The 25627-nt window shown below is 39.4% G+C and overlaps 1 protein-coding gene across 2 annotated transcripts in view; it reads left to right on the forward strand.

The window, feature by feature from the left end:
- The window catches only part of TTC29 (tetratricopeptide repeat domain 29), a 256810-nt gene that overhangs the window by 28747 nt on the left and 202436 nt on the right, over window positions 1–25627 (forward strand). Inside the window, exons 2-5 of one of the 2 annotated variants that reach the window (XM_058666674.1) lie at window positions 6818–7021; window positions 11022–11131; window positions 18441–18538; window positions 20345–20428. In XM_058666674.1, the coding sequence (XP_058522657.1) occupies window positions 18447–18538; window positions 20345–20428 (176 nt within the window). In that variant the 5' untranslated portion in view covers window positions 6818–7021; window positions 11022–11131; window positions 18441–18446. Of the gene's footprint in view, window positions 1–6817; window positions 7022–11021; window positions 11132–12718; window positions 12864–18440; window positions 18539–20344; window positions 20429–25627 lie in introns of those variants that run through there. The other variant, XM_058666675.1, reaches the window with a different exon arrangement.

Genomic DNA, 25627 nt, shown 5'->3' on the forward strand with positions numbered 1-25627 from the left:
AAGCTTGAAACAGATGAATATTTCAATAAGATACATATAATATAAATATCTTTTTCAATAGGTAGTCTCACTTTAAGGATCATATTTCTCTCCATAGAACTAGGAAAAGGAATTTGGACTGGAAGAGTGTAGTAATACCAGGGAAATGATTTGAAATCTTCTGTTTTGTAGGAAAGCCATCTTGTGTTTTAGGTGTGGATATGTGCTCTTAGCACCTAAAGCAGGCACATGGACTGTACTTCAGCCGTCACCTGATAAAGCGTAAAACTGCAAGGTAAGAGATGGGGCCCTTATTAAAAACAGATAGAACAAAGAGTGTCATTTATCTCATAACTTGTCATAAACTGAATGATGACTCCTTGATCCTCAGCTTGAAGTTACCCTTTCATGCAAACAAGATGACCATAATTACAATCTTACTCTCTTTGGAAAATTAAAAAGAAAGATCAAGAGAGAAGAATCAAGAATGGCAATGAATTACCTGCAGTGTTTTTGTTTTTGTACAGTGGTAAATGCTTCGGGTATGCAAGAAGAAACTTGGAGTTTGGTAGACATTTATTTAACTGAAAAAAATAGAGCAAGAAAAGTCTTATATTGTAGTCCAGAATGAGCCTTGGTTGGAGGACTGAAGAAAAATCCAGTTCCATATACAGCATTTAATCCATGCCACTCTGATTTAGACATGAAGTTTATCAGTATTCTTTTGCAGAAATAATTCTATCTCTAAAGAGAGCTTTAAAATCACAGGTGATGTTATTTATGTAAAGACATTAAATTATTTTATGGACAGAGATGTGATGTTGAGACAGGACCATGAAACTCTCTGTTGTAGGTAGACCCATTTAAAACCAGCATGAGGCTCAGCCAGCAAAAGGTGATGTTTTGGAGTGGAATACATCCTTCTGTCCTCCCAGAGTGCAGCTTGGCTACAGTAAGCAGACAGCGGAAATGGGCTTTATCTCAGTTCCTAATTCATACTTTTTCCATGTGGAAGCTGTTCTTCTGAACCCCACAATGGATCTGTTCCAAAACACTTGAGCATCCAAATAAGGCAGTTGATGTGGCTGTATCAACGTCATCAAGTGAATCTGGTAGCTTTCTCTTTTTACTAACAGAGTTGATATCAGTTTCTCAAGCACTATTCCCTAAGATTGATTTATAGAGCTCTTTAACAACAAAAACTTCAACTCTTTACAGCAGTGTGCAGAAACTGATTCGGAGGGGCAGGGTTGAGAACAAAGATAGTCCACAGGAGATGGGCTTAGCAGTAACCACAGAAGGTACTCCAGGAGATCTGGAGACGCGTAGGGGAGTGGGGCTACCAGCATGAAGATGCTGGGCTGGTAGTTGGGAAAGAGGTTAAATTAACAAACTAAGGAAAATACTCTTGAGGTCCTTTGCTTTTTGTAATTGCTATTTAGTGGTGTGACTAAGTAACATAGGCACTATTCTCCTTATCACAAAATATGTAGCTAGAACTGAAAAGAAGTATGGTCTTACTGGTGAGTTATTTTCTTACATGATTCTATTAGCCTTTATGTTTTCTGTATTGGGTGTGTACAGAGATCGGTGTATCATTCCATGGATAAAAGGAGAGGAGCTGTATTCCTTGTCACTTCTCAGTGTTTGTGCCCATGCATGTGATCGCTGTCTTTTTCTCATTTTCACATGCTCACACACACATCAGCAGACCTGCACATGTGTGCAGTGTCCTGAGGAGCACATCCCAGGATAGACTGAGGTCATTATATTCCAGAGAAATAATTCTATGTGCTCCATTTGCTCGAGTTGAGATTTTAGAACATGGCAAAAGCTTTTGATCTGCAACAGTTGAATATGCAAGTGTTAATGCTTAGTTACACTGGAGCTGAAGAGCCACTCGTTGAGATTTCTATATCCTTTGCTTTCTCTCCTTTTCAAATTTTTGGCCACTTTACTGCTCATTAACAAATCCACAAGAAATGTAAAAGTGACAAACGAAGATGAAACTCAAGTCAATTGTGTCACATTTCTTTCTGATTTATTCTGATTTAGCTAGAAGTTAAGCTCGACATACTGACTTACAAAGCAGTTTGGGGCTTGTGAATTCTAGTGATCTCTCTCATCTCTGAAGGGTAGATCACATAGTATGTTTCTTGAAGTGTGTTGGAGAGGAACCTGTCTTTGAGATAGTTACCTTGGGTCTAGCATTGTGTTGCAGCAAATTATGGCACTGCTGGTAATGCCAGGATCTTATATCAAAGTACTAGGTCAAGTCCAGACACTCTGCTTCTGACCCAGCCTCCTGATTTTGTGCATTGAAAGGCAGGCAGTGGACGATGGCTTATGTCCTTGAGCCCTTGCCATCCGTGTGGGAAACCCAGATAGAGTTCCTGACTCCTAGTTGTTGAGGTCATTTGAAAAGTGAAACAATACATGGAATATGTGTTACTCTGCATTATTTCTGCCATTCTTGCTTTCAAATAAATAAAATAATCTTAGAATAAACCTTTAAGAAAGAACTGGACAACCTGTATCTTGTCTCTGCCTTTTGCTGGATGGCCATTTCATCTCTAGTTTTCTCAATTGTAATTTGAATTAGAAACTTTTCTCCAGTATGATTGAGGCTCTGGCAGATATTATGGAAGTTCACTTGCCTCTGACAGTCCTTGTGCCTGTCCAGCCTGCTTACAGAGTTTACATTTTATAGGAAGTTCCCAGTGCCATTTTTAGTTTACAAATAGAGCCAGAAGCCTAGCCTTGCCCCTAGTCATCCCTGTTGCTTTACATGAATCTCCTTTTAGTACAAACCTCCTTCCAGTTGCTTTTCCATTCCTTGTGTCCCTGGCTTCCTGTTCCACCTTCATGGCTGAGTGTGTGGTCTTTATTATAAAACTTCAGAGACCTACCTATCAAACGCACCCAACTCAACATCTGTAGATGACAAGATATGCGAATACTAACTCTTATTCTGACCTAATTGAACATACCACATCTATCTCCTTAATGGTTTGTTATTAGATTTTATAAATATTCCTGCTGCTAGGTGAAGTTTTAACCAGAGAATCCAATCTGAGTTTATTTTCCTTGTTTTCTGGGTCACCAACTCTCTGAGAGGTTTGGGGGACTTAATTGTCTATCCAAATTTCACTAACGGTGTGATGTATGCTTATTCACATGCAACTATTATTCATAATGAACTATGTGAATGAATTGATGAAAGAAACTTTCAGAATAAACTGTTTCAATATATAGATTTTTATGTGTTAGTGTTTATATTTTATGTGATACAGATTACAATGATTTTGTTGCAATGCAAATTTTATGAAATATAGCTCAGACTCTCCCATAAAGAAATATTTACTATGGAAACTTATCTTTATATTATCCACTAATTGTTTACCATCTTATAAGGTTCTACTCTTCTATTCACAAACATGTTTTGATTTCTCATAATTATTTAAGAATTATTACAGAATTGTTTGCCTTTGTCTATTGCTAATAATAACTAGCAATGGCTTCCTTTTGTTTTTTTTTTGTGAGGAAAAACTTTGTTAGGCATCAAGTAGGATTATTTTCCTCTGTCATTTTCTCCTATTTATTTTTATTCTACCATAAACCTTTTTTTTTTCATTCTCTCTCTCTGAAGAGGTTCTGTAGTGAAGTTTCTAAAGCTTTCAGACATACCTCACACATGTGTCTTGAGAAATAGATGCATGAAGGAAGTTTGATATCTTTATAATGATAATTTAATGGCTGTACTACTTGATGTTAGGAAATTCCTCAAAGTAACAGTTGGAATGAGATTACAATATGTGCAGTCATTAAGAATATCTGATGGGCATGGTATGAATCATAGATTAAAATGTGTTCTGACTTAAATTTAAAGCATTAGCTTAATTCTCCATAGGATAAATACAGTTATCTTGACCTACATTTTGATGATTATCTTTCTTTCAATCCCAAGAAGACCTTCAGATTCACTTGCCTTAGGCAGCCTAAACTCCAGGTTTTCCATGCTCATGAAAGAAAGATAAGAGTCACTCTTGAGAAGTAAAAAATTCTACAGTAAGAACTCGGTGTAGAATTATCTCTTTATATTCTTTAACCAAATCAGTTACACTTTTGTCAAATCTTATTTGACTAGGTAGTCATAATCCAGGATACTGAGCTGGAGCATCACTATAACTAAAATGCAAAGAAGGGCAGTACTTGTGAGTCTTCCCCATTCTTAATTCTCAAAGTGACAGTGTTGGGAGGTGCTGTCGTGAATAGGATTTATGCTCTCCCAGAAGAGGCCTAAAAGGGACCCTCATTCCCTCCACTTAGTGACATTTACCAATATGGTATCATCTATAAACAGAATTGGGCGCTCTCCAGACACCAAATCTGCTGTGTTTTGAACTTGTCAGCCTCCATAACAGAGAGAAATATGTGTTGTTTATAAGCTGCTGCTGTATGTTACTTTTAGCAGCCTGGATGGACTCAGAGTAGGGTTTAAGTGGGTTTGGGCCATATTCCCAAAAGACAAATAATTCATTCAAGTTTCAGCTCAAACACCACTTTCTCTCAATACCCAATAATATAAGCAAACATTCCCAAACACATGTAGAAGCATGTGTGGATATGCACATCCACACACGCATTATTCTATGTTGTGTTGTTTTGTTTATTCACAGCCTTCATTGTGTTCACTTATTTTCTAGTTGTCTCCAGTTCTCCTTGTTAGTGTATGGTGCTCACAAGGCCTGTTAAACAGTAGATTTGAGTGCTTTGTTTAGCACTGCATGAGTGTCTTCAGAATGTTGAAGTGGCACACAGCAGCATAGCTAATAAAAATATTGTCATTAGAAAGCATATAGCTTACAGTTTAACTTGGGTTAAGGACCTAAGAGTTATAAGTTTAATTCAAAATTTAAAAGAAACTTATCTAAAGCTTGTTGTAAAAGTCAGTTTGCTAATGTGGCCACAGACATGTGAAATAGAGTTCTTGAAAGATTTAGGTCTGAATTAAAACACCTGTCTATGTACTTCTTATTGCAAAAGATTACAGAGATACAGAACTTATAAATTCTTTATGGAATAATGTATTCCTGATTGTACAATACCTAGTGAATTTGTATATAAATGGTGCTGGTATGCCATATTATGAATTCTATAAACTTTAATCCCACCGTTTTAGCTAAATTAAATTTCTACATTGTTTTTAAGTTATCATTTACATTTTTATTTGGGAGATAGAGTGAAAGTAAGGGAAAGAGGGATCCTCCATCTGCTGATTTACCACTCAAGTGCCTGCAATACTAGGAGCTGAGCCAGGATGAAGCCAGTAACCTGAAACTGCAGCCAAATCTCCCACATGGGTTCTGGAACTCAAGTACCAGAGCCATTGTCCAGGGCTTACAGTTGAATTAGTAAGGAATGATAAGGGGAAGTCGAGGTGAGATTCCAGCCCAGGCATGGGATGTGGGTGTCCTAAAGGATAGCTTAGCCCTCTGAATCATAAAGCCTGGCCTGCCTGACCCCTCTGTGTTTCAAGTTAGGGAAACAAACCGAATGACTCTCAGAGTGGTGGAGAGATACTGAAGGGTGCTGCTTCTGGGGCAGTAGCATTTGGAAAATGAGCTCATTGTGTCCATTTTATAGCTTTGCATATTCAAAGACAAGTATTTACTAGTTTGCTGTAAGGTAATCAGAAAGAAAAAACTGATTTAATTAACCAAAATTCTAAGTGGTGTAGTTTAATACCACATTGGCAATTTGTATTCAAATGTGTATCTGTTGAGGCAACAAGAGTGAACAGCTCACCTCAGAATAGAATTGCTCTTCCAATGTACAAAGGAGATTGAGGGTCAGAAAGTCTACTGGTGAGGAAAGAATTAGGAAAAAAAAGTCAGATGTCTAAAGAGATGTGTGTACTAGGCTTTCCTGACATGAAAGGTTGCACCGTTCTAGGGCTGCCTCTGACTAGACAGCTGGCATTGGCCTGAGCGTCCAGCTTTGTATCTCTGGACACTCCTAGAGGACAACTGGCATTCTTCCTCATGCTTTGCCTTTTCTTGTTTTAGCAGTGATGAAACCATATTTTCTAGGCAACTTGTATTTTACTGAAATTGATTAAAGTTTTCCAAAACAGCTAGGTTTTCATAACCTCAAGTGGTTACTGTCAGAGGCAACACTTTCACCAGCCATTTCATAGATAGTATGTTTTTACTGATAATTAGTCTGGGGTATGATAGGTGAATTTTACAGCTCTCAGTTATATTTGAAAAGCTGTTCCTCTGCCTGCTCTCAAGCCTTCCTGTTAACATCCTCTCTGGCACCTGTAGCCTCAATGAGCTGATGACATGCGTCACTCTTTACTTTATTAAATAATCATTTGCCTAGCTAGTTTTGATGGCACTAAAAATGGAAAAATGACGAATGTTTCATTATGCATTTCATCAATATTTTAGAAAAATGTTGCAACTGTTTCATTGCAATGCTCAGTGTTTTTTTCTCTGGAACACAGCAATGATGAAGGGGAAAATGAACACATTGAAATAAGCATTTTGGGTGTCAAATTTCTTGGAAATATTTTGCTGTCTCTTCAGTGTGTGCTTGGAACAGCCAAACATGATATAGATCTTTTGGGATTTATAGACTTACCAGTTTTAACAATGAACCTTTTTACCCTATTAAGAAATCGATGGGAGTCATCAGTTGAGCAATATTCTGCTTATGCAAAAACAAGCCTTCTGTCCACGAGTTCTGTGCAAAGGTCGCTGTACAACATCTATTTGTAGCAAGTTCTTATTAGACTAATGCAGCCCACTCTGATGTTTTTGCACCTCTACAGCACCCCTTCTTTCCATAAATTTTATACCATTCAGTGGAAGTTTCTGCATGAACTGTAAAACATTTGTGATTAGCAAGGAACCAACCTGAGAAATGGGAGAAACCCACATCAGAAGTCAGGAAGGAATAACAGAAACAACTCCAGAATGCTAAGACCATGCTATTGTTTCCCAGGAGTGAAAGATTGCTGGTACACTGATGAAGGGTAAGTGCAAATATATGAGTAATGCATATGGTGAAAAGACTGTACACAGAAAAGTGAAAACTGAAGACAGTGCAGTGTGAAAAGTGAAGACTGGTTTGCAAAGATAGAAGAGGTGGCAATAATAGATATAGATTACCAATCAACTTGATTGGCATTGTCACTAGGTGATAGCCAATCAGATGATTTGGATAATATATTATTGTTGTTATTCTAAAGAGTTTCAAGGTCACCACCTTCCGAAGCACCATTCCTATCTGTAGGACACAAGCACACCAAGTCTCTAGAACATGATTGGGAGCAGGGACTTGGGATTCAGTTAGCTTGAATGAATCCCAACTGATAAAACCAAAGTCATACAGCAGAACTGGGTGCTTCACATTTGCAGGTGGTTTCATGAGGTAGAGGCAGGGCTTATCCTGCACAAACTTGAAGTAATTTACTCAAACATTAAGGACAGCTGGTAGGTTGATGCTGACCTTGAAAATATTCAAAAACAACGCAATCTGTTCAAGGCACTAAGAGCACATCTCTACCGAAACTCCCTCAAATTACTCATTTAGCAAAGGTAGAATAATAATCAGGTTTTATGTGCAAAGAGCCAAAACCAATTAAACTATTCGTGCTTGAAGACTAAAGCTGAAACCTAGAACAGCACCAAATGTCATGCAGCATAATGATCCTGGGTACACCTTGGGGCTCACTATGGAATTTAGGTTTCAAATCTGGTTCAGATTAGAGCAGACATTTCTAATTGGCTGAAGCTCATGAAGTCACCATTTTCTTACTGCAGAGGAGTCTGGGAAATTTGGATTATGGTACCTTGCATTTCTGTAGATGAAGCTGACTGTTGCAAGGTACCAGAATTCCCAAATGTAGAAGGTCCACATGCTGGAAGGACAAAAGAGTAGCTTTGTCTAATCAGCCTCAATATATGCTGTTATTCCCATATCTACATAATGCGCTCTGCTTTTACACAATCAAAATCTTATCACTCCATTCCCAGTGATAGCCAACCAGAATATCTCCTCTCCCCTTTGTCTGTGTCTGTGTGTGCCTGAATATCTCAGAGGTTTATACCCTTTTTGTTACAGATCTGGGTACTATAAGAGGTTGAGTAACAAAGAAATTATTGATTGCTTCAGCAAAGGAAAATCTTCAGGCCAAAAACAAAAATTAAAGCAAGAAATGAACAGTTACATGAGACAAGGAAGGGGATTTTCTAAGGAAAGATTCTTCAGTGGAAGATGATGACTTTATGATATTCAGGGTCTTCTGCTCATGTCATGATAATCCCGTTTCCATGGCTATAGTAGACCTCTTTACTGGTGAATGACCTAACACTTACAAAAGAGGTCTGCTCAAGTTACAGAATCAGATTTTTCTTTGATTAAGTCCATGGGGTATTTTTTTTTTTTTTTTTTTTTTTTTAGATTTATTTTATTTTTATTACAAAGTCAGATATACTGAGAGGAAGAGAGAGAGAGAGGAAGTGGAGCTGCTGGGATTAGAACCAGCGGCCATATGGGATCAAGGCGAGGACCTTAGCCACCAGGCCACACTGCCAAGCCCCATGGGGTATTTTTTGTAAGTATTTACATAAAGATCCTTGGATTCAGAGTATGTTTTGAGAATATAACTTAATTATTTGAGTTTGTTATTCTCTTGATTAATTTGTGCAGCATTCTCCAAAGTAAGTATTCAGTCCAAGTACTCGAATTCCTCATTATTTTGTGATGATCTTCTGTGGTTGCTCCATAATGTGTTAATTTCTCAATGTATAATTGGTTACCAGTAAACTGTTTCACCAGAGGTCCTGATGTGCATGCTCTCTATAAAATAAGAACCACAGTTTTGTTACCTTTCATTCACTATAAATAATCCCAAAAGCTCAAGATTTACTGAAGATTATGTGTATGTATATATGTATATATAATAAAAAGGGCAAACCTCAAAGATTTACCTTCAATAAACAGATTCATAGAAAACAATAATGGAAAAATGAGAGATGGGATTTTTTTTAAAAAAGGACACTTTTCTGAATCTCAGTAAGGAGAGGAGCAGATAGTTTAAGGGTTCTACCAAAGGGACCCTATGAAATATCACTGCGAGAAGAAGAAGGGGACTTGCCTTCAAAATACCTGCACTGAGAAAAGAAAATGCAGGTCTGGAGTAGTGATTATGACCATTCCCAGACGTACATTTTCATTCAGAATCATGGCGTGATTACAGATACCTTCTTTCTTCACATTGATCAGGACCATGCAACTCACCGTCAACAGTGGAATAGGAAGGAAGGAATGAAATCATTATGGTGAAACAATGAAAGCCAGGGTGCAGTGTGCTCTGCTTTTATTTTCCCACCGCGGACTGGTGGAAGCGCAGGTGGCAGTGGTTCTCTCAGCCTGATCTTATGGGGAAGATATCATGGTTGTTGCCTTGTGATAGTTACATATCCTAGTGAAGAAATCAGCTTTGTTTCATGCCCCCTGAGATATGTGGTTGCCACCGCAGTCACAAATCTTACTAAAAGACACAAAAGAAGAAAATAAAATTGTCACTGAAGATCTCATGTTGGATATTTTACTAGACAAACAAGGTGACATGACACTTCCTGAATGCTGAGGGAATTTGTTACTAATCAAGCCATTCAAAAGGTGCTAAGTGAGCAAGGCAAATAAGGACATTGTTAAATGTGGAAAAGTCAAACATTTACATCCTGTAGTTTTTCTTCATATATTATTTGGGAATGTGTTCAATGACATAGGGAAGATTCAGAATAGTTTTCCTATTACACATGATGACCGTGATATTAAAAATAGTCAGAACGGGCTTGGCAGTGTGGCCTAGTGGCTGAGGTCCTCGCCTTGATCCCATATGGCCGCTGGTTCTGGTCCCGGCAGCTCCACTTCCTCTCTGTCTTTCCTCCTCTCAGTATATCTGACTTTGTAATAAAAATAAAAAAATAAATCTTTAAAAAAAAAAAATAGTCAGAACAATCCTGGGGAGAAGCTAAGAGGCATTGGCTTACCCTACCAGGGATTAAGAACCTTTTTTTTTCATCAAAGGCCACTTGACTATTTATAACATTTGTAGCTCATCATACAGCATTTTCAACTTAAAAGATAGCATCTGGGTCCAGTGCGATAGCCTAGCAACTAAAGTCCTTGCCCTGCACACACTGGTATTCCATCTGGGTGCCTATACTAAGACCAGCAGCCCTGCTTCCTGTCCAGTTCCCTGCTTGTGGCCTAGGAAAAGAGAAATCTGGCCTCCTGTAAATGTATTGAAATTCAGTACTGCTGGAGGTTGCCAGACTAAACGATTTCGTTGGCCCCTTACAACCGACAGTCCTAGGTGTTCATCTGCATCCCTGCACCGAGAGTATTATCATGTAGTGCTTGGGGAACTAACACAAACTGGAAACATTTCCCTAGAACAAAGGTTGGAAGAGGGCAGTCTTTTTTAAAAAATACTTATTTATTTTTATTGGAAGGTTAGATATACAGAGAAGAGGAGAGACAGAGAGGAAGATCTTCCCATCCGATGGTTCACTCCCCAAGCAGCTGCAATCGCTGGAGCTAAGACAATCTGAAGTTACAAGTCAGAAGTTTTTTCTGGGTCTCCCACACGGGTGCAGGGTCCCAAGGCTTTGGGCTGTCCTCAACTGCTTTCCCAGGCCACAAGCAAGGAGCTGGATGGGCAGCAGGGCTGCCGGGATTAGAACCGGCGTCCAGGCGTGTTCAAGGCGAGGACTTTAGCCGCTATGCTATCATGCCAGGCACAAGAGGGCAGTCTTGATGTTTTGTGGGCAGCAGGGTTGAGACTGTCAATTGTGGCACCTCTCCATTGTCCTCAAGTTGTAGATGGGGAAGGGAGAGATGCCATTGAGAAGAACCCCAGAAGAATCAGTTCCTGCAAATGTTATCTGTCTGATCATTTACTCAGTTAATTCAAAAAGTGTTTTGAGCATATACCACTCATGTGCCTTTCACTATTCCAGGAAATGGAAAAGATCATGAGACTGTCTCTGCTTAAAGAATTTCCAATCGTTCAAGGAAGATTGGCTTGTATAAACCACGTACCACAGGAAGTGATACTGATGCAATAAAGGTAGGTCTAAAAGGAAGGAGTGGGGAGGAGAGAGGGTTGTAGGGTTTTATTTATTTAAAAGAGTTACAGAGATGAAGGGAGAGTTTTCATCTGCTAGTGCAATCCCCAAATAGCCACAACAGCCAGGTGTGGGATGGTCCAAAGCCAGGAATCAGGAACTTCTTCCTGGTCTCCAGTGTGGGTACAGTGGACCAAGCACATGAACTATCTGCTGTTCTCCCAGGCACACCAGCAGGGAGCTGGATCAGAAGCAGAGGAACCGGGACTCAATTTGCAAGAGTAGGGAGTGCCACTGCCACAGATGGCAGCTTTATGCCACAGTGCTGTCCCCAGGGAGAGTTTTTTGCGGGGGAATGTGGAGGTGTCCCAGAGATTTGAAAGCTTTCAAGAGGTCCCCAATGTCTAGATATAATTGCACACAAAGGTGGTATTCTTTATTAGTAGGAAAGAAAGTTTCCTTTTTTTTTCTCCAGCTAGTTTGAGTTTCCTGTCACTTGCAAACAACATTCTCTGGATTTCCCAGTTCTCAGGAATCTTCTGCTAAGCAAAGATGAGAAAACCTTAATCAAAGAACTGTCAGTGGAAAAACAGCAAGCAGGAGGAGTAAGTCCAAAGAGGAAGGAAGAAGCCAGCTGGAAAGCCAGTTACAGACCAACGCTTGAGGAATAGTGGCGTGTGGAATTCACAGGCTCCTAAGTCTGAAAAAGCCAGCCTGGAACAAAATTCATACCGGTCATGGCCCAGATGCTGAAGATTGGGGAATGAATCCTCTCCTTACTGATGAGGGGGTTGGGCTAGAGGCCAGTTGCAGGTGTCACAGGAATCAATTGGATGTGTAATGCACTCTTTCCCGGTGGAAGCCATTCAGTAATGTGTTGCAGCAAATTAGGTACTGGTGTGAGAGTGTGGTGTGGTTGAGAATGCCTGTATTCCAAGTACAATGGGTTTATGGTGAATAGCACGACTCCTGTGAGCAATGTTGCTGCCTCCCCTTCCCACAGAGTGTGACAGTGGACGACAAGCAGAGCCTCGCTCTTCGGCATGCGTGCATTTGAGACCTAGCAAGACTCACTCTCCTCCTGCCAAGCACAGGAGACAATGAACACAGAGGCCCACCTCCTGCACTCACAAGAGAGATGAAAATACTGAGCTGACAGGAACAAGATGACCTTCGGTTGAGGTAAATATAAAATCCCAAGTTTCGAGTAACAACTCAAAAAATGAATGTCACAAGGGCAAGATGCAAGATAATTCTTAGAAAGACCACGAGTGTTTAGCTAACCACAACTATAGATAGCTGGAGCTATCCTTCTGGAGTCGGTCTTGGGAAATAACAGAGGCTGAGAAAGTGGGAATGAATGATGTATGTAAATGCATATAGTAAGGTCAGATCATGGGAGTGGGGTATGGATGCCAAGCTAGGGGTTTTCTCGTCAATATAATAAAAGCAGCGCAGCCAAAGTACCATGAAGGAAATGACTACAGGCCCTTGGGTTCCTAAAGGAGCCAGGCTTGCTGAGCCTCAGGGCCAGCCGTCCATAGGCTCCACCCTCTTCCTTGGCTCCGCCCCCCCAGCCCTGGTTTAGCCTCACCCCGCCCTCCCGGCCGCCTCGCCGCCACTCTGTTTCCCTGGAGACGCTCTCGGCGTCCCCCTACAGCAGCCTGGCGCGGTCGGGCACCAGACCTGTGTGGGAGGAGGAGGTGGAGCCGGCGCACAGCATCTGCCACCCAGGTAGGGGACCTCAAATCGGGGCAACGGAAAACCGGAGCTGTTGCCCAGGCCAGTCCACCAAGATTCATGACAGCTGGGGCGAGACGGAGAGGGAACTTTTTCAGCTCCCAGGAGAGATGGGCCTTCCTGCCTCAGAACCCCTCCCTGACTTTCCTCCCAAACGTTGGTGTCTGACTTCCGGAACGAGGTATTTGCCTTTTCTGTTCAGAAATGAATAGGAAGTCAGGAAATGCACGCTACTTGCTCCCCAGCTTTCTTGACCCTGTGAGGACAGAGAGGGAAAGTAAAGCGGCATGGTGGATTGGTCCGTTAGCCCTGCTTAGAAGGAAGTAGAAAGGAAAGGGCCCTTAGTTTTACATGACTTCATCTCATTAACTTGAGAACAAACTAACGGTTACCCCTGTATTGGAAGATGGCATCGTGACATATGCACATTTCAAGTATCTTGGTGACTGATAGAAGCTGCAGTTGAGTGTTTAAAAAATTAAAAACTAAACATAGTAGGCACTTGCAGGAATGAATGTTACCCTGGGATTTGGGGCTGAGAGAGAAGTTCTTACACTTGTGGACTTTTAACTTTCTTTTTCACTGCCTTCTCTCCTTTGCTTTCTCTCTTTGCTTCCTGGTTTGCAGGCTGAAGTCTTAAGTGTGGACAGACCCTCTTCAGCAGTAATCTGCAAATATAAGTCAGGTGAAACAGTCTTCAAGCATTTTTCCTGCCTTCTGTTTTGCATTAACTCCCAAAAAATATCAGCTGGCAGGAAATGTTTTCAGTTGTTAAACATCCTAGTTGATTACCTACTACAGAGTGAAAACAAAACAAGAAACTCCCAAATTCAAAGGACATTTGTGACTACTTAAATTTATTCGTGTGAATTTTACTTTTACTTCTTAGGGACATACTTACTATTCCTCCAACGGTTTTCTGTAAACTTCTGTAGTGAAAGAACTGTGGTAATCCAAAGAGTTCTACCGTGTAGGGATTTTGTGTGGTGCTCAGATCTGTTTCAAAACCCATTGATAGGCTTGCTTGGAATCATTTGTTGGCTTTGTTTTTCTCATCCCTGCTCTTCCCCACAAAGTGACAAACCCTGGAGACACTGGTCAGCATCACACATGGTCACTCCTGAAGTATCCTTTGTCTGCACTGTTGTAGGCCGCCTTCATGTGTGTTTCCTGTTGAGGGCATCTCATGGGACAGTGGGCAGGAGGGTTAGTCTTTGAAGAATTTTACTTGGGGGCCAGAAATTTAAACTCACACCATGGGACACATTCAGCCTGACCTAGCACTCTCAAACCTTTCATCCTGTATTTCTCCATTCTCATTTGTCTTTGCATGTGGGGGCTCAACTTTGAGACTGTTACTGTGATGCAAGAGCCAACCAGCAGATCAAAGAATGTGCCAGATCTCTTCTGAATACCAACAGTGCAATGGCTTCAGGCGGCCTTTTGATCTTTGGCTCAGCCCCTGTGGTGCCACTTGTAGCACCGCCCACTTACTGGCACTGGGGGAACTGCCTCTGGGTCCTCCTGACAGACTATTTCAGTCTGGGCTCATTTTGGTACTAGCCGGAGAGATACCTTAAGTCTTCTCCCTTACTTCCCTGAACGTGGGCAACTCCCCTTGCGTGCTTTGTTCTGCGCTTGAACTGGGAGAGCCCTGATGAAATGTGTTGGAAGGTTGATGTATCCCACTTATGTTACAGGCCTCTGTCTGTCATCCCTAGTACGAGTCCCGATCATTGTGGGGCTGGAGTTTCTATCTAATCAACGCAAAGAAAACAATGCAGCTCATATTAATGAATGCCAGAATGCATACTTCACTTTCCCAGCGTGCTTCAGGCCTGAAGTGACAGCACCCTGAATACGCTTACATGTTTTCTCACTTTCTTCTGCCTCTACCGCTTCTGCGTATCTCCGTATGGCTGCTTCCTACAAGAATTAGACTGAAGTTAGAAGGTATAAAAGAGCTGGTGAGGTGTTAGGAGGTGGAATTTAGAGCAGGGAGAGTACCTGCTCAGCTTCCATCCTTATGCTGAGCTGAAATTTGGCAACACAGATTGGATGAGGGACATTTTTGCAGTATGCACCAAATAACTTTTTCCCACTTCATCGTGCAGTGCTCACCACCCCCATTCAGAGTTTGTGCCTTGAGGCTTGCCAGCAGGGCTTGCAATACTTACATTAAACTAAATTTAAGAGTAAAGGTGCTCCTGCTGCTAATGTTCTCAGATCAGAGGAGAGCAAAATGAAGAAACTGGCAGCTGAAACTTTAATGGTAGGAAACGTTGACTCAGAATTTGAAAAGAAAAAAATAAAAAAGAATTACCGTTGATGCGTGTGACAAAGACACTCGCCTCTCCACGTATAGCATTTGCATTTGATTTAAGAGATAGTTACATTTTCTAACCAATGTTGTCTAACCCAAGCATCAAAAGGATACATTTTATATAATATGCTGGTAAACTAAGTTTTATGATGATACACACACACACTCAATGGTAAAATGCACCTTAGTGGTACATGAGCTGTAATCTGCCTACAATTAGCTAAGTTTTCCTAGCATTTAGCTAAATTGCAGGCATTGTTCCTCGTTTTGAAGCTCCTTACACTAATATTCCGAGACCCTCCAGTTATGAAGAGAGTGCTGGCTCAATGCTAATTGCATCATTCTTATAAGAAAAATGAGACTCAGAGTTTCAAAGCATGTAGGATGGAATGCCTTGAACAAAACAAGCATACTTGCTTTCTTCACTCCCTTTTGAAATCCACCAGGACTGGGCAGGGCAGGGTTAGGAAACAATGTGATCTAGATTGACTCAGTGTATTTGGAAGACCCTGGAATAGTGCAGTGGTGCAGCCTCTCTGCAGTAGGCTCATGGGATATAGGTTTAAGGAGTCTTTGCTATCCTCCCAGATTTGTACCTGGGGCTCCTCATTGTGTCTGTCATAACTTCTTACCACGAGTTCTGCACAGTAGCATTTAGCAAGTTCTTGTTACACAAGTAAATCAACTAGGTGCTACAGCAACTGTTAAAAAAAAATGGATTTCTCTTTTTAGTTAGAAAAACAGGTAGAAAAAGAGATACTAATGGTTCACTCCACAAACTTGTGGAAGTCAGAAACTTAATCCAGATCTTCCATATGGACGACAGGGCCCTGAATGCTCAGCCGAACCACTACCTCACAGAGTGCACGTTAACAGAATGTTAGAACCGGAAATGGAGCTGGAATTCAAACATGGGGTACATTAATACTGGACGTGAGCATCAACCAGTGTCAACCCATGAGGAAGTTGTCTGCTCCTGAAAAGTAGCTATTTGTAAATTTAAAAATAATGAAATCATTAGATTATGACATTCTGGGAGCCAGCAGTGTATTTTCAGTGTCCTAGAGAAGTACACTAGCAATGCTGTTTACACTGTGTACTTTAAAACTGTAATTATATAAAAAGAAGTGAGAATTATTTCATCTAAAATACAGACCTGAATGAGAATGATCTCCTTAATTATGTGATGATTAATTTTTAAACCAAAGTAGTAACACTTTCCAGAGACACAATATTACCCATTTCTGCACTGAATTTCCAAATATTTCCCATCAAGCCACAGTGCTCTTCCTACCCTCATACAAGCCCTGTTCCCATAGTGATACCCACATCTTCATCAGCCCCTTCTCCCCTGCCGTGCTTTTGTAGCCATGGAGGAATCTTGGGTCTCAGCTGTCTAGAGGGAATTTGGACTCAGGTGTCCTCCACTCTCCTGTCTCAGCCCAGTGTCAGAACAGCTTCCCAGGTACCCTTTCTGCTACTGACCTCTTCTTCCCCTCTCTTCTAACCTCTGAGAAGCCAGAGAGATCCTTCCAAAGTGAAAGTCGTCTCCATGCTCAGAGCCCTCACATGGATGCTTAACCTGAGTGAAAGCCGCAGGTTTTATAATAGCACTCAATACCCTACACCATCAAAACACTCGCCAACATTTTCCGTAACCTTTTTCATATCCCAGGGTTGCTTGTCTCTTGGCTGTCAGTAGACATTTGGGTACTTCTAGTCCTCTGTTTTATTTTTCATGATGGAGTCTCATCGTCTGAAGCTGTATGCACTTTGCTTATTTATGGAGGGCTTGCTTTTTCTACATTTCCACAGCTGTATTGTTAATTATTTTTGTTTTTGTGTTCACTGCTGCATCTTCAGGACCTAGTAGGAACTCAGTAACACTGGAATGTGGTCATGGCTAGATTGACTATGATTACTCTGGGTCTTGTGGGTAGTCAATGCTGGATAGAAGTAATTTAATATCTATGCAAGCCTTTTCATTGCTTAGTGAAGCTGAGAGTAGGTCTTGAAGCTGAAGGATAGAAATACAGTGGGAGGAATTGGGAGACTCTGGCCTTTCGGATACCTTTCTGTTTAACAAAAGTATGGATTCTTTTGCATCTGAGAGCCCCTGCAGCCAGTGACATGTTTCCTATTGTAAGCTCTCAGCTATCATGCCCACATTCCCACCTCTTTGGGACGGAGTTTATAGGTAACTTTTATAGACCTATTTTCCTTATTGTTCATCAGTGGGGCACAATATATTTTCCAGAGAGACCTCAACAGTATTATTCATCCCACATTCACTTCTGGTCATGTAGCTTGACACTCTGCTGTCAGTAGATGTTCAATGATTACTGACCTTAACTCTTGGGAGACCTGTTGTCGTAGAGGGAGCGGGGTCACATCCAAGGCCAGACACTGACTTTTCTTTGGGATACTTATCTCTGTAGCTTGAGCTACTAGAATGAAATCTGAGGTTGCCCAACTGCGAGGAAGCCTTGTTGAAGCCCCAGCTAATAGCACCAAAGACCAGATACATGAGTGAAGACTTGACGGATGTGTTGCTCCCCACCATTGGTTTACCCCAACTTCAGAGTCTTCCTTATAGAGGTCCCGGTCATCATGGACAAGAGAAAAGTCCTTTCTACCATGTTTTGTCCAAATTCCTGACAGGTGTTAAGTGTGAGAGTTAAAGCTGTTTAAAACCACCCAATTGTGAAGTGGTTCATTAAGCTATAAAAAAAGGTGTGTACCGTGTCGGGGCAGCTGTCTCCTTGTTGAACGCATTCTTGCCACATCTTGCTTCTAAGGGAATATATTTATGACTGATGAGGTTTTTGGGCAAACAACAGAATGTGAGCCATTTTCAGTTCTTGATTTTAAAAGAAAAGCTTTAAAACCGGAAATCCATAGAAACCTTAAAGTTCACTCTTTAATTACAATTATACCCTTTAACGAAACCTTCACAGATGGTACTGATTGAATCCACAGTGCCTTCAAGCAGATGTTTCTCCTTATCCATTTTGTGGTAGAAATACAGACAGGTAAAACTGGTCAAAAGGCAGCCAGCAGAAGAAAATAATGAGAGAAGCAACCTGCAGAATCCACTCACTGAATATCATTCCTGAGTTAGAGAGCACTAGCTCTGGGTACAGAGGTGTTACAGCCGAGATGACAGACTGTGGGTGTTAATAACATCTTAAAGGATTCTTTGAGGATTTATTCTTAAAATGTCATTCCTTCTCATTTATTTCTTTTAGTCCAAAATGACCACCCTGCCCCCACTACCCGTGACACATCCGAAGCTAGTGGCCTTGGCCAGACAGAAGCTGCCGTGCTCCCACGGAACCATTCCCAGGTATGTGCCTCTTGTTTGCCTTCTGATTCTCCCTTGCAGAAAAAAAAAAAAGTCCTGTAGCAGTACACCTCGGAAAATAAGATTGTTTAAAGGAAAGAGAAAGATAATTTGCTATATCCAGTTGTTCAGATTTGCTCTTTCAAAAATTCTTGAACCTTTCTCAAAGGAGATGAGTATTTATCAAGGTACAGTTCATGTGATCATTTTATGTCCCATTGCCAAGTTCTTAAAGCATTTTAAGATGATCTGCCTTTTGTGAATATGTGCAGAAGATAGAAAGCAGGAGTGTTAGAACTTAAATGTCTGTCCATGTGATTCTCCCCTAATGCTAATTACAGTATTGGAGAAAAGAGGATTCCGCTCTCTCCTGGGGTAGATTGCAGGCAAGGGTTAGCTGAGGGGGAATTCTGGGACCCGAAATTGTATCCACAGACCTCTTCTGCCTGTGAAAGGCTACTAAGCTACAGGGATTGCCACTGAGAAAATGCAGGACAGAGAGCTTAAAATATTTTATCACAATTGTGAATAACAGTAAAAATTGTGCCAATTTAAAATGGGCAGTTGCACTTCTGATAAGGAAGGTACTCTTTGCTAAAATAAATAATTAATAAATGTAGATTTGTTTCCTTTAAATGAACACCTTTTGATTCATATTGTTGCAGTATAATGAGACTGATGCTTACACCCCGTTTTTAGTATGTCTTGGAAAAGACTGAAGGCCCTGGGACAAAGTAAATATACTTAGCTCTACTATCATAAAAGTTCTTTTAAGATAGCAGAGCAAAATGTTCTTTTTTTCCTGTGGCTGAGAACTACTCCAACAGATGCCAAATTTGTGTATGTATATATGTTATTTGATGTTTTACTTTTGAATGTTGTGAAGTATATGCATAATTTGAAAGAGCTTGTTCTCCTTGGCTTGTTTAATGATGAGATTTACATATTGTCTCCAAGGTAAACACAAATGGAACCCAACCTCACATCCCTACAGTCTGATAGAAAATGTTTTCTTGCATCTACTTTATTGAAAAGAATCATTTTTATCATAATCTTGTAAGGTAACATGAACATTCTTTTTAACTTCTGAATACATTCAGGTGTTTGTTTACACCTGAATAAATACAGATGCCTGTTTACTCCTATGTCCCACTGGTTATGAGAGATTGTTAACATTTTTATGTTTTCAGGTTCAAATTTATATGAAGAATAAATGCCCTGCAAGTATTAATATAGATCTTAGCAAGTCTTCTTAAAATATTTGCATATTGAATCTTCAAATAATTTTGCACATTGAATCTCTAATAGTAATTAGAGTTTCATGGGTGATTTAAAGAAAAAATAGCTATATAGACAGCATTTTCAGAAAAAAATGAATGTTATGAATAAATACATTTTACACATTTGCATTGAATATTCCGTTTCCATTCAATATTTTTTTGCCAAACAAAATTGACTTCTGCAGTTGGAAAGTTATATTGTGAAGCAATATGACTTGAATGGAAGACCCTAGAAGCTTTAGGGTAAAATTCCGTTTCCTTTGGATTACTTCAGTGTGTTTCTGTTTTATTTATTTAGTTTTAATTTTTACATCCTTAGTTTACTATTCAGGGAAATCTTTCCTAATTAGGAAAATTAAAACTTGGAAATTATCAATCAAAATCCAGCACTATAGCTATTGCAGAACATCTGTTTTAGATGCTGTTATGCCCTGGTGCTGCTGTGCTTTTGGTGGCATTTTATATATTTGGTAGCTTTTCAACTTGATAAGGCAGTGCTTGCTTTATTATTTCTTTCTATTTCATTTAGGTCTCAACTGATCAAAGAGAAAGATGACATAGATCATTATCTGGAGGTGAATTTCAAAGGATTGTCAAAAGAGGAGGTTGCTGCGTAAGTATAACCTCTTAAAGGTGCTTTAATGTGAAGTTTGTTTCTTTTGTCTTGACTCTCCATTGAAATTTCATTTTTTTCTGTGCAGTACACCATCGCTGTGTGGCATTTAAAAATTAAAGCTCATATTAAATAGTGATAAGTCACGTCTATTGATCTTACACATATCAAAGTCTTTAATTTTATGGCTCTCAAAATTCTTATATTTACAAAGATATTATACTGCCACATTTGCAATATTTAGGTAAGGCTGTGCTATTAATAGCTTATTAACCTCCATTTTGAGATATATTGCCTCCATAGGGAAGGAAAAATAAAAACTTTAAGAGATACGTTCCTACATCTTTTTCTCTGATGATTAAAAACAAAACAAACTCTAATGAATCTTCTTTCTCCTCTGAGGATCCACAAAAATAGTCAGTGTTCGCTGGTTAATTTAAAAATAGTTTGAAAGTATGTGCATTTTCCTTTTAAACAAACATTGTAAATTTTGAAATTTGTACTACTGCTTAGAACTTAATTTCTGAAATGAATCAAATAACTGCATGAATCTTTATAGATTATTGACAAGTGACTAGAAACTAAGCATGAAAGTTTAACAGGTTTGTCATTTCTTACCTGTCGACTTCGTGATTCTGTTACCAGCAGATCGTGAGATGCATGTCAGAAATGGAAATACAAATGCAAATGCATGTTAGAGAATTTGTGAAACATTTCCATTGAAATACTTCATGTAGAAAATGTTTTATAAAGATTATCTCCTAGTGTTGTCCACTGCTACTGGATTGTACTGAAGGAGTGTTTATATTGAAATTTTTTTTTTTTTTGGTTCAAGTTTCATTTATCCTAAAACTGTAAGTCTGTTGATATACTGCATTTTATCAGATACTGTCTTTTAAAATTTTCATGCATTGTGGAAAAACAAAGTAATTTATTCTGTTGATAGATATTTCATAGAATGACATTTTGTAGCAATGATAATTGTTGACTTTGAGAGATTTTTAGACTGCCAGGGATAGCATCTGGGATCTTCAGTGAAATGCTATTCTGATTGTTAACTCATTATGTCTACATAGTAACTCAGTGGATAAAATTAATGACCGATATTGTGTGATGACACAATTACTCCTTAAATTAAAAATATGTATGAATGATATTTACATTCTGATTTAGAACTTTTGAGGTTCCTAGTAGCTTTGTTTGGCTTATAAATTGAATTAGGAATTAAGCTTCTTTTATATAACTCAACATATTGAAAGCCATATTCCACAAATATGATAAATAAGATTTCAGTGTAGAGTCTAGAAAAAACTTACCTAGCACAGTGAAAAAAGGCAGTGATAATGAGTTTTCTTCCAATAATAATAATTTTCTAACAATAATATTGCCACATTGATTTCAATTCTTGTTGATGCATAGAAGAAAAGTAACACTGTGTCGTTCTCTCTTTACTATTGTGTTCTCCTTGAGGTTTCATCGTTTAAATATGTTCTTAAAGTCCTTCTCCTAAATCAGTGGGTGCAAATCATTGATATGAAGAAAGCTTATGCACAGCACACTATTAGCCTTTGATTGGTAAAAACTCCAGAGCTCACGTAAACTGATTGCAATGCATATAGAAAAAGAAAACTTTTCTATTCTATTAGCAAGGGAATTTTTTTCTCTTTTTTTTGCCTTTTTTCTTAGCAAGAGAATTTTATTAGCATATTGCATCTTATTAGTCATTCATCTGTAAACGGATACATTGGTTAACAAGTGTCTATTCATTACGTACTTTATATCCAATGTGAGATTTTTCACAGCAAGAGAGTCAATGGTATTTGATTGTGAAACACTTGCCCCTATCTTGGAAACCTCCATGTCTATTTGAGACAATAAGACCTATGAGCCTGAGATGCATAGAGATGCATGAGTTCTGTTTGTATTGTAAGATACAACTTAGAGGCCTAGAAGGAAGCAGACATGACTCAGATTGTAAAATAATACTCCTCAAGGTTTTGAGTGTAGCTTCCTGTCTGGTAGTATTGTAGAATTACCCAACCAATAAATCCTAGTTCTTCAGTATTAAACGGCAGAATGGGTAGAAACTGAATCACAAATGTTTCTATCAGCCAAAAAACAAGCTCTAGAATGTTTATATGAGCACTATGTTGTGGCACAGTGAGATAAGCCACTGCTCTACGCACATCCCTTGCTGGAGTGCTGATTCAAGTCCCAGCACTGCTACTTCCAATCCGACTTGTTACAAAGCAGTTCTGGTAGTCAGTGGATAATGGCTCAAGTGCTTTGGCCGTGCCACCCACACAGCAGACAGTGGCGGAGTTGGCCTGGCCTAGCCTTGCCTGCTGCATTCATTTGGGGGAATGAACCAACAAATGGAAGGTTGATTCGTTCGTTTATCCCCTTCCCCCACCACTCCTTCTCTTCCCATCCTCCCTCCTCCCTATTCCCACTCCTTCCTTCCTATTCCTCTTTTGCCTTTTCAGTAAGAAAAATATATAACACACTGACTTTCCTCCCATTGTGGTGAGTAGCAAATTTCCCTTTGCTTTGAATTTTCTCCCCTTTGACTTTGCTCAAGATTGAATTTTCTCCCCTTTGACTTTGCTCAAGACTTTGTCCTGCAGTTAACTGTGGTATTTGTTTTCCCTTTACACTTGCATTTTCATTGTATCAATATCACTAGGATATTGACTACTCTAGCTTTCCCCCTTTAATTTGTATCCCCGTCTAATTTCTCTGACTTATTTTTCCTCGAAAATGCACAGAAAGCAGCAGCATCCTCTCAATATTTTCAAAATCCATTCCTGGTTCAGTTGACTCTGAACAGGTTTCTAGCCCTAATACTCAGTGAACTCTGATTATGGTCACCAGTTACCTCCACTTCTATCACATATAATGGCTATATTTCTTCATCCATCCTTCTTGAGGTATTCACAGCATTTGGCAAAGTCGGGCATCCTCCACCTTCCTGTCGACTCAATGTTTCCAGGATGTTGTGCTCTATGGTTTTTCTCAAAATTGTGTTACTGCGGTCTCCTGCTTTCACACTCTTAGTGAAAGGGCCTCTGCGTCAGATGTATTCTCAACCTGAATCCAATTTGATTGCTTTAAAGATTATCAGAAACACGATGACTCTGAAATTTATACATGTAATAATACTGAATTCTCAATTGAGCTATACATTTTTGTTTCAGACTGTCTCCCTGATGCCTCTACTGGACAGGGTGATAGCTGTCAAGGTTAATGTGACCCCGAATTGGACTCAGGTTTTGCACCTGCTCCTCTCCTGTGTACCTCAGCGTTCCACCCATTGTCTTTTCCCCAGTTTGGCAAATAGCATCATGTTAGCTTTGAATTTCACCTTCCCTTCACATCCCCCTACCTCCACTTAAACCATCTTAATCCATTCATATAGCCTATTAGATATTCCCCAAAATGTAATATACCTTCATCAAGTTCTCTTCATTTTTCAGCTGTTATCATATCATACCTAGATTACTAGAACAATCCCCTAAATTCTCTTCCTCCTCCGTCCTGATTTACCTTTACAGTGCCTAATCAGGTGGCCAAAATGATCTTTTGAAAAAATTCAGTGGCATCCCCTGGATTCAGCCTCTCCAATAATTTTCCATTGCCCTTATGATGAAATCTAAACTCTTCTTGTGGCCTAAATCTGGGCATGTTCCATATTTTACTAACCTTATCTCCTCTTCTCCCCACACTCCTGTTTTCCTGGTGGTCTTAATACCAACACTTCCTGTTGTCATGCAGCGTCATCTGCTAAGTGGGCACTGCCTTGATTTCCTAATAAAATTAAAAAAGAGGAATTTATTTTGACCAAAGTAGTGACTACTGCAACGGCCAAATCCGAAAGGGGATTGTTTTGCTTTGAACAGGTGCAAATTCAGGTTTTGTACATCATTGTCTGCATTTGCAGAAGTTATTTCTGTGTATTCTAGTTCTTTAAAAGGTCAGAGTATTACTATGTATTTTTATGTATTTTCAAAATGAAATATGTTGTATTCACATTTTATTTGATACTGATAATTTGACTTTGTTAGAGAAGTTTTAAAAAGTTTCATTATCTAATTGATCTTTAGCAACTAAAGAAGTCATGTACAATGTATTTTTCTATTTAGATAACTAAGGAAAGTGTTGTTTGTATATCCTTTTTTTTTCTTTTGGTTCAGGGAGAGCAGTTTTTAACAGTTCAGTTATGTGTATGAAAACACAATCAAACCATTTGGGAGTGAAGTTGATCTGCTCAGTGATTTCTCTAGATGCAAAGTTCTCTTATCTAAAAGAACAGACCTGGTTCCAAAGTGTGTGCATGTGATGACATGCATTGGCACGTGTAAACACATGCACATGTAAGCCATGGTCAAACCTCAAAATATCAGTCGTGTTCATATAACTTACATATTTTCATACTCTCTGTATTTGTCACCTTAGATCAGGGAAAATATATTTGTCTTTCTGGGACTTGCTTATTTCACTAAGCAAATTGGTTTCCTGATACACCCATTTTGTTACAAAAAACAAGATTTCATTTTTTATGACTGAGTAGCATTCCTTCATTTATATTTCTTTATCCAGTTATCAATTGGTAGACATCTGGGTTGATTCTGTATCTTGGTTAATGTGAATTGAGCTGCAAAAATCATGGGGGTACAGATAACTCTCTCATATGCTGATTTCATTTTATTTGTATGAATTCTCAGGTATGAGATGGTTGAATACATATGATAGATATATTTTCAAATCTTGGAGAAATCTCCTAAGTGTATTTTGTAATGGCTGTACTAGTCTACATTCTGGCTAACAGTACATTCGAGTGTCTTTTCCCAACATCTTCACCAGCACTTACTGTTTTCTGATTTCTGTGTAATAGCCATTCTAATTGGGCTGCGGTGAACTTTCTGGTGGTTTCTGTGTGCATTTCCCTGATCCCTAGTGATCTTAGTCAGTTTATCATGTTGACTATTTGAATTTCATCCTTTGAAGAATGGTTGCTCATGTCTGCCCCTTTCTTAACTGTGCTGTTTGTTTTATTCTTGGTTTTATGGACCTTTTTGTGAGTTCTGCACATGATTCTTTTATCAGTTGAATAATTTTTCTCCCATTTCTCTGGTTCACTCCTCACTTTGTTGATGGTTTCCTTTGCAAAACAGAAGATTCATGTAATCTCATTTGTTT

Source organism: Ochotona princeps, chromosome 7 (genome assembly GCF_030435755.1).
Source record: "Ochotona princeps isolate mOchPri1 chromosome 7, mOchPri1.hap1, whole genome shotgun sequence".
NCBI lineage: Eukaryota > Metazoa > Chordata > Mammalia > Lagomorpha > Ochotonidae > Ochotona > Ochotona princeps.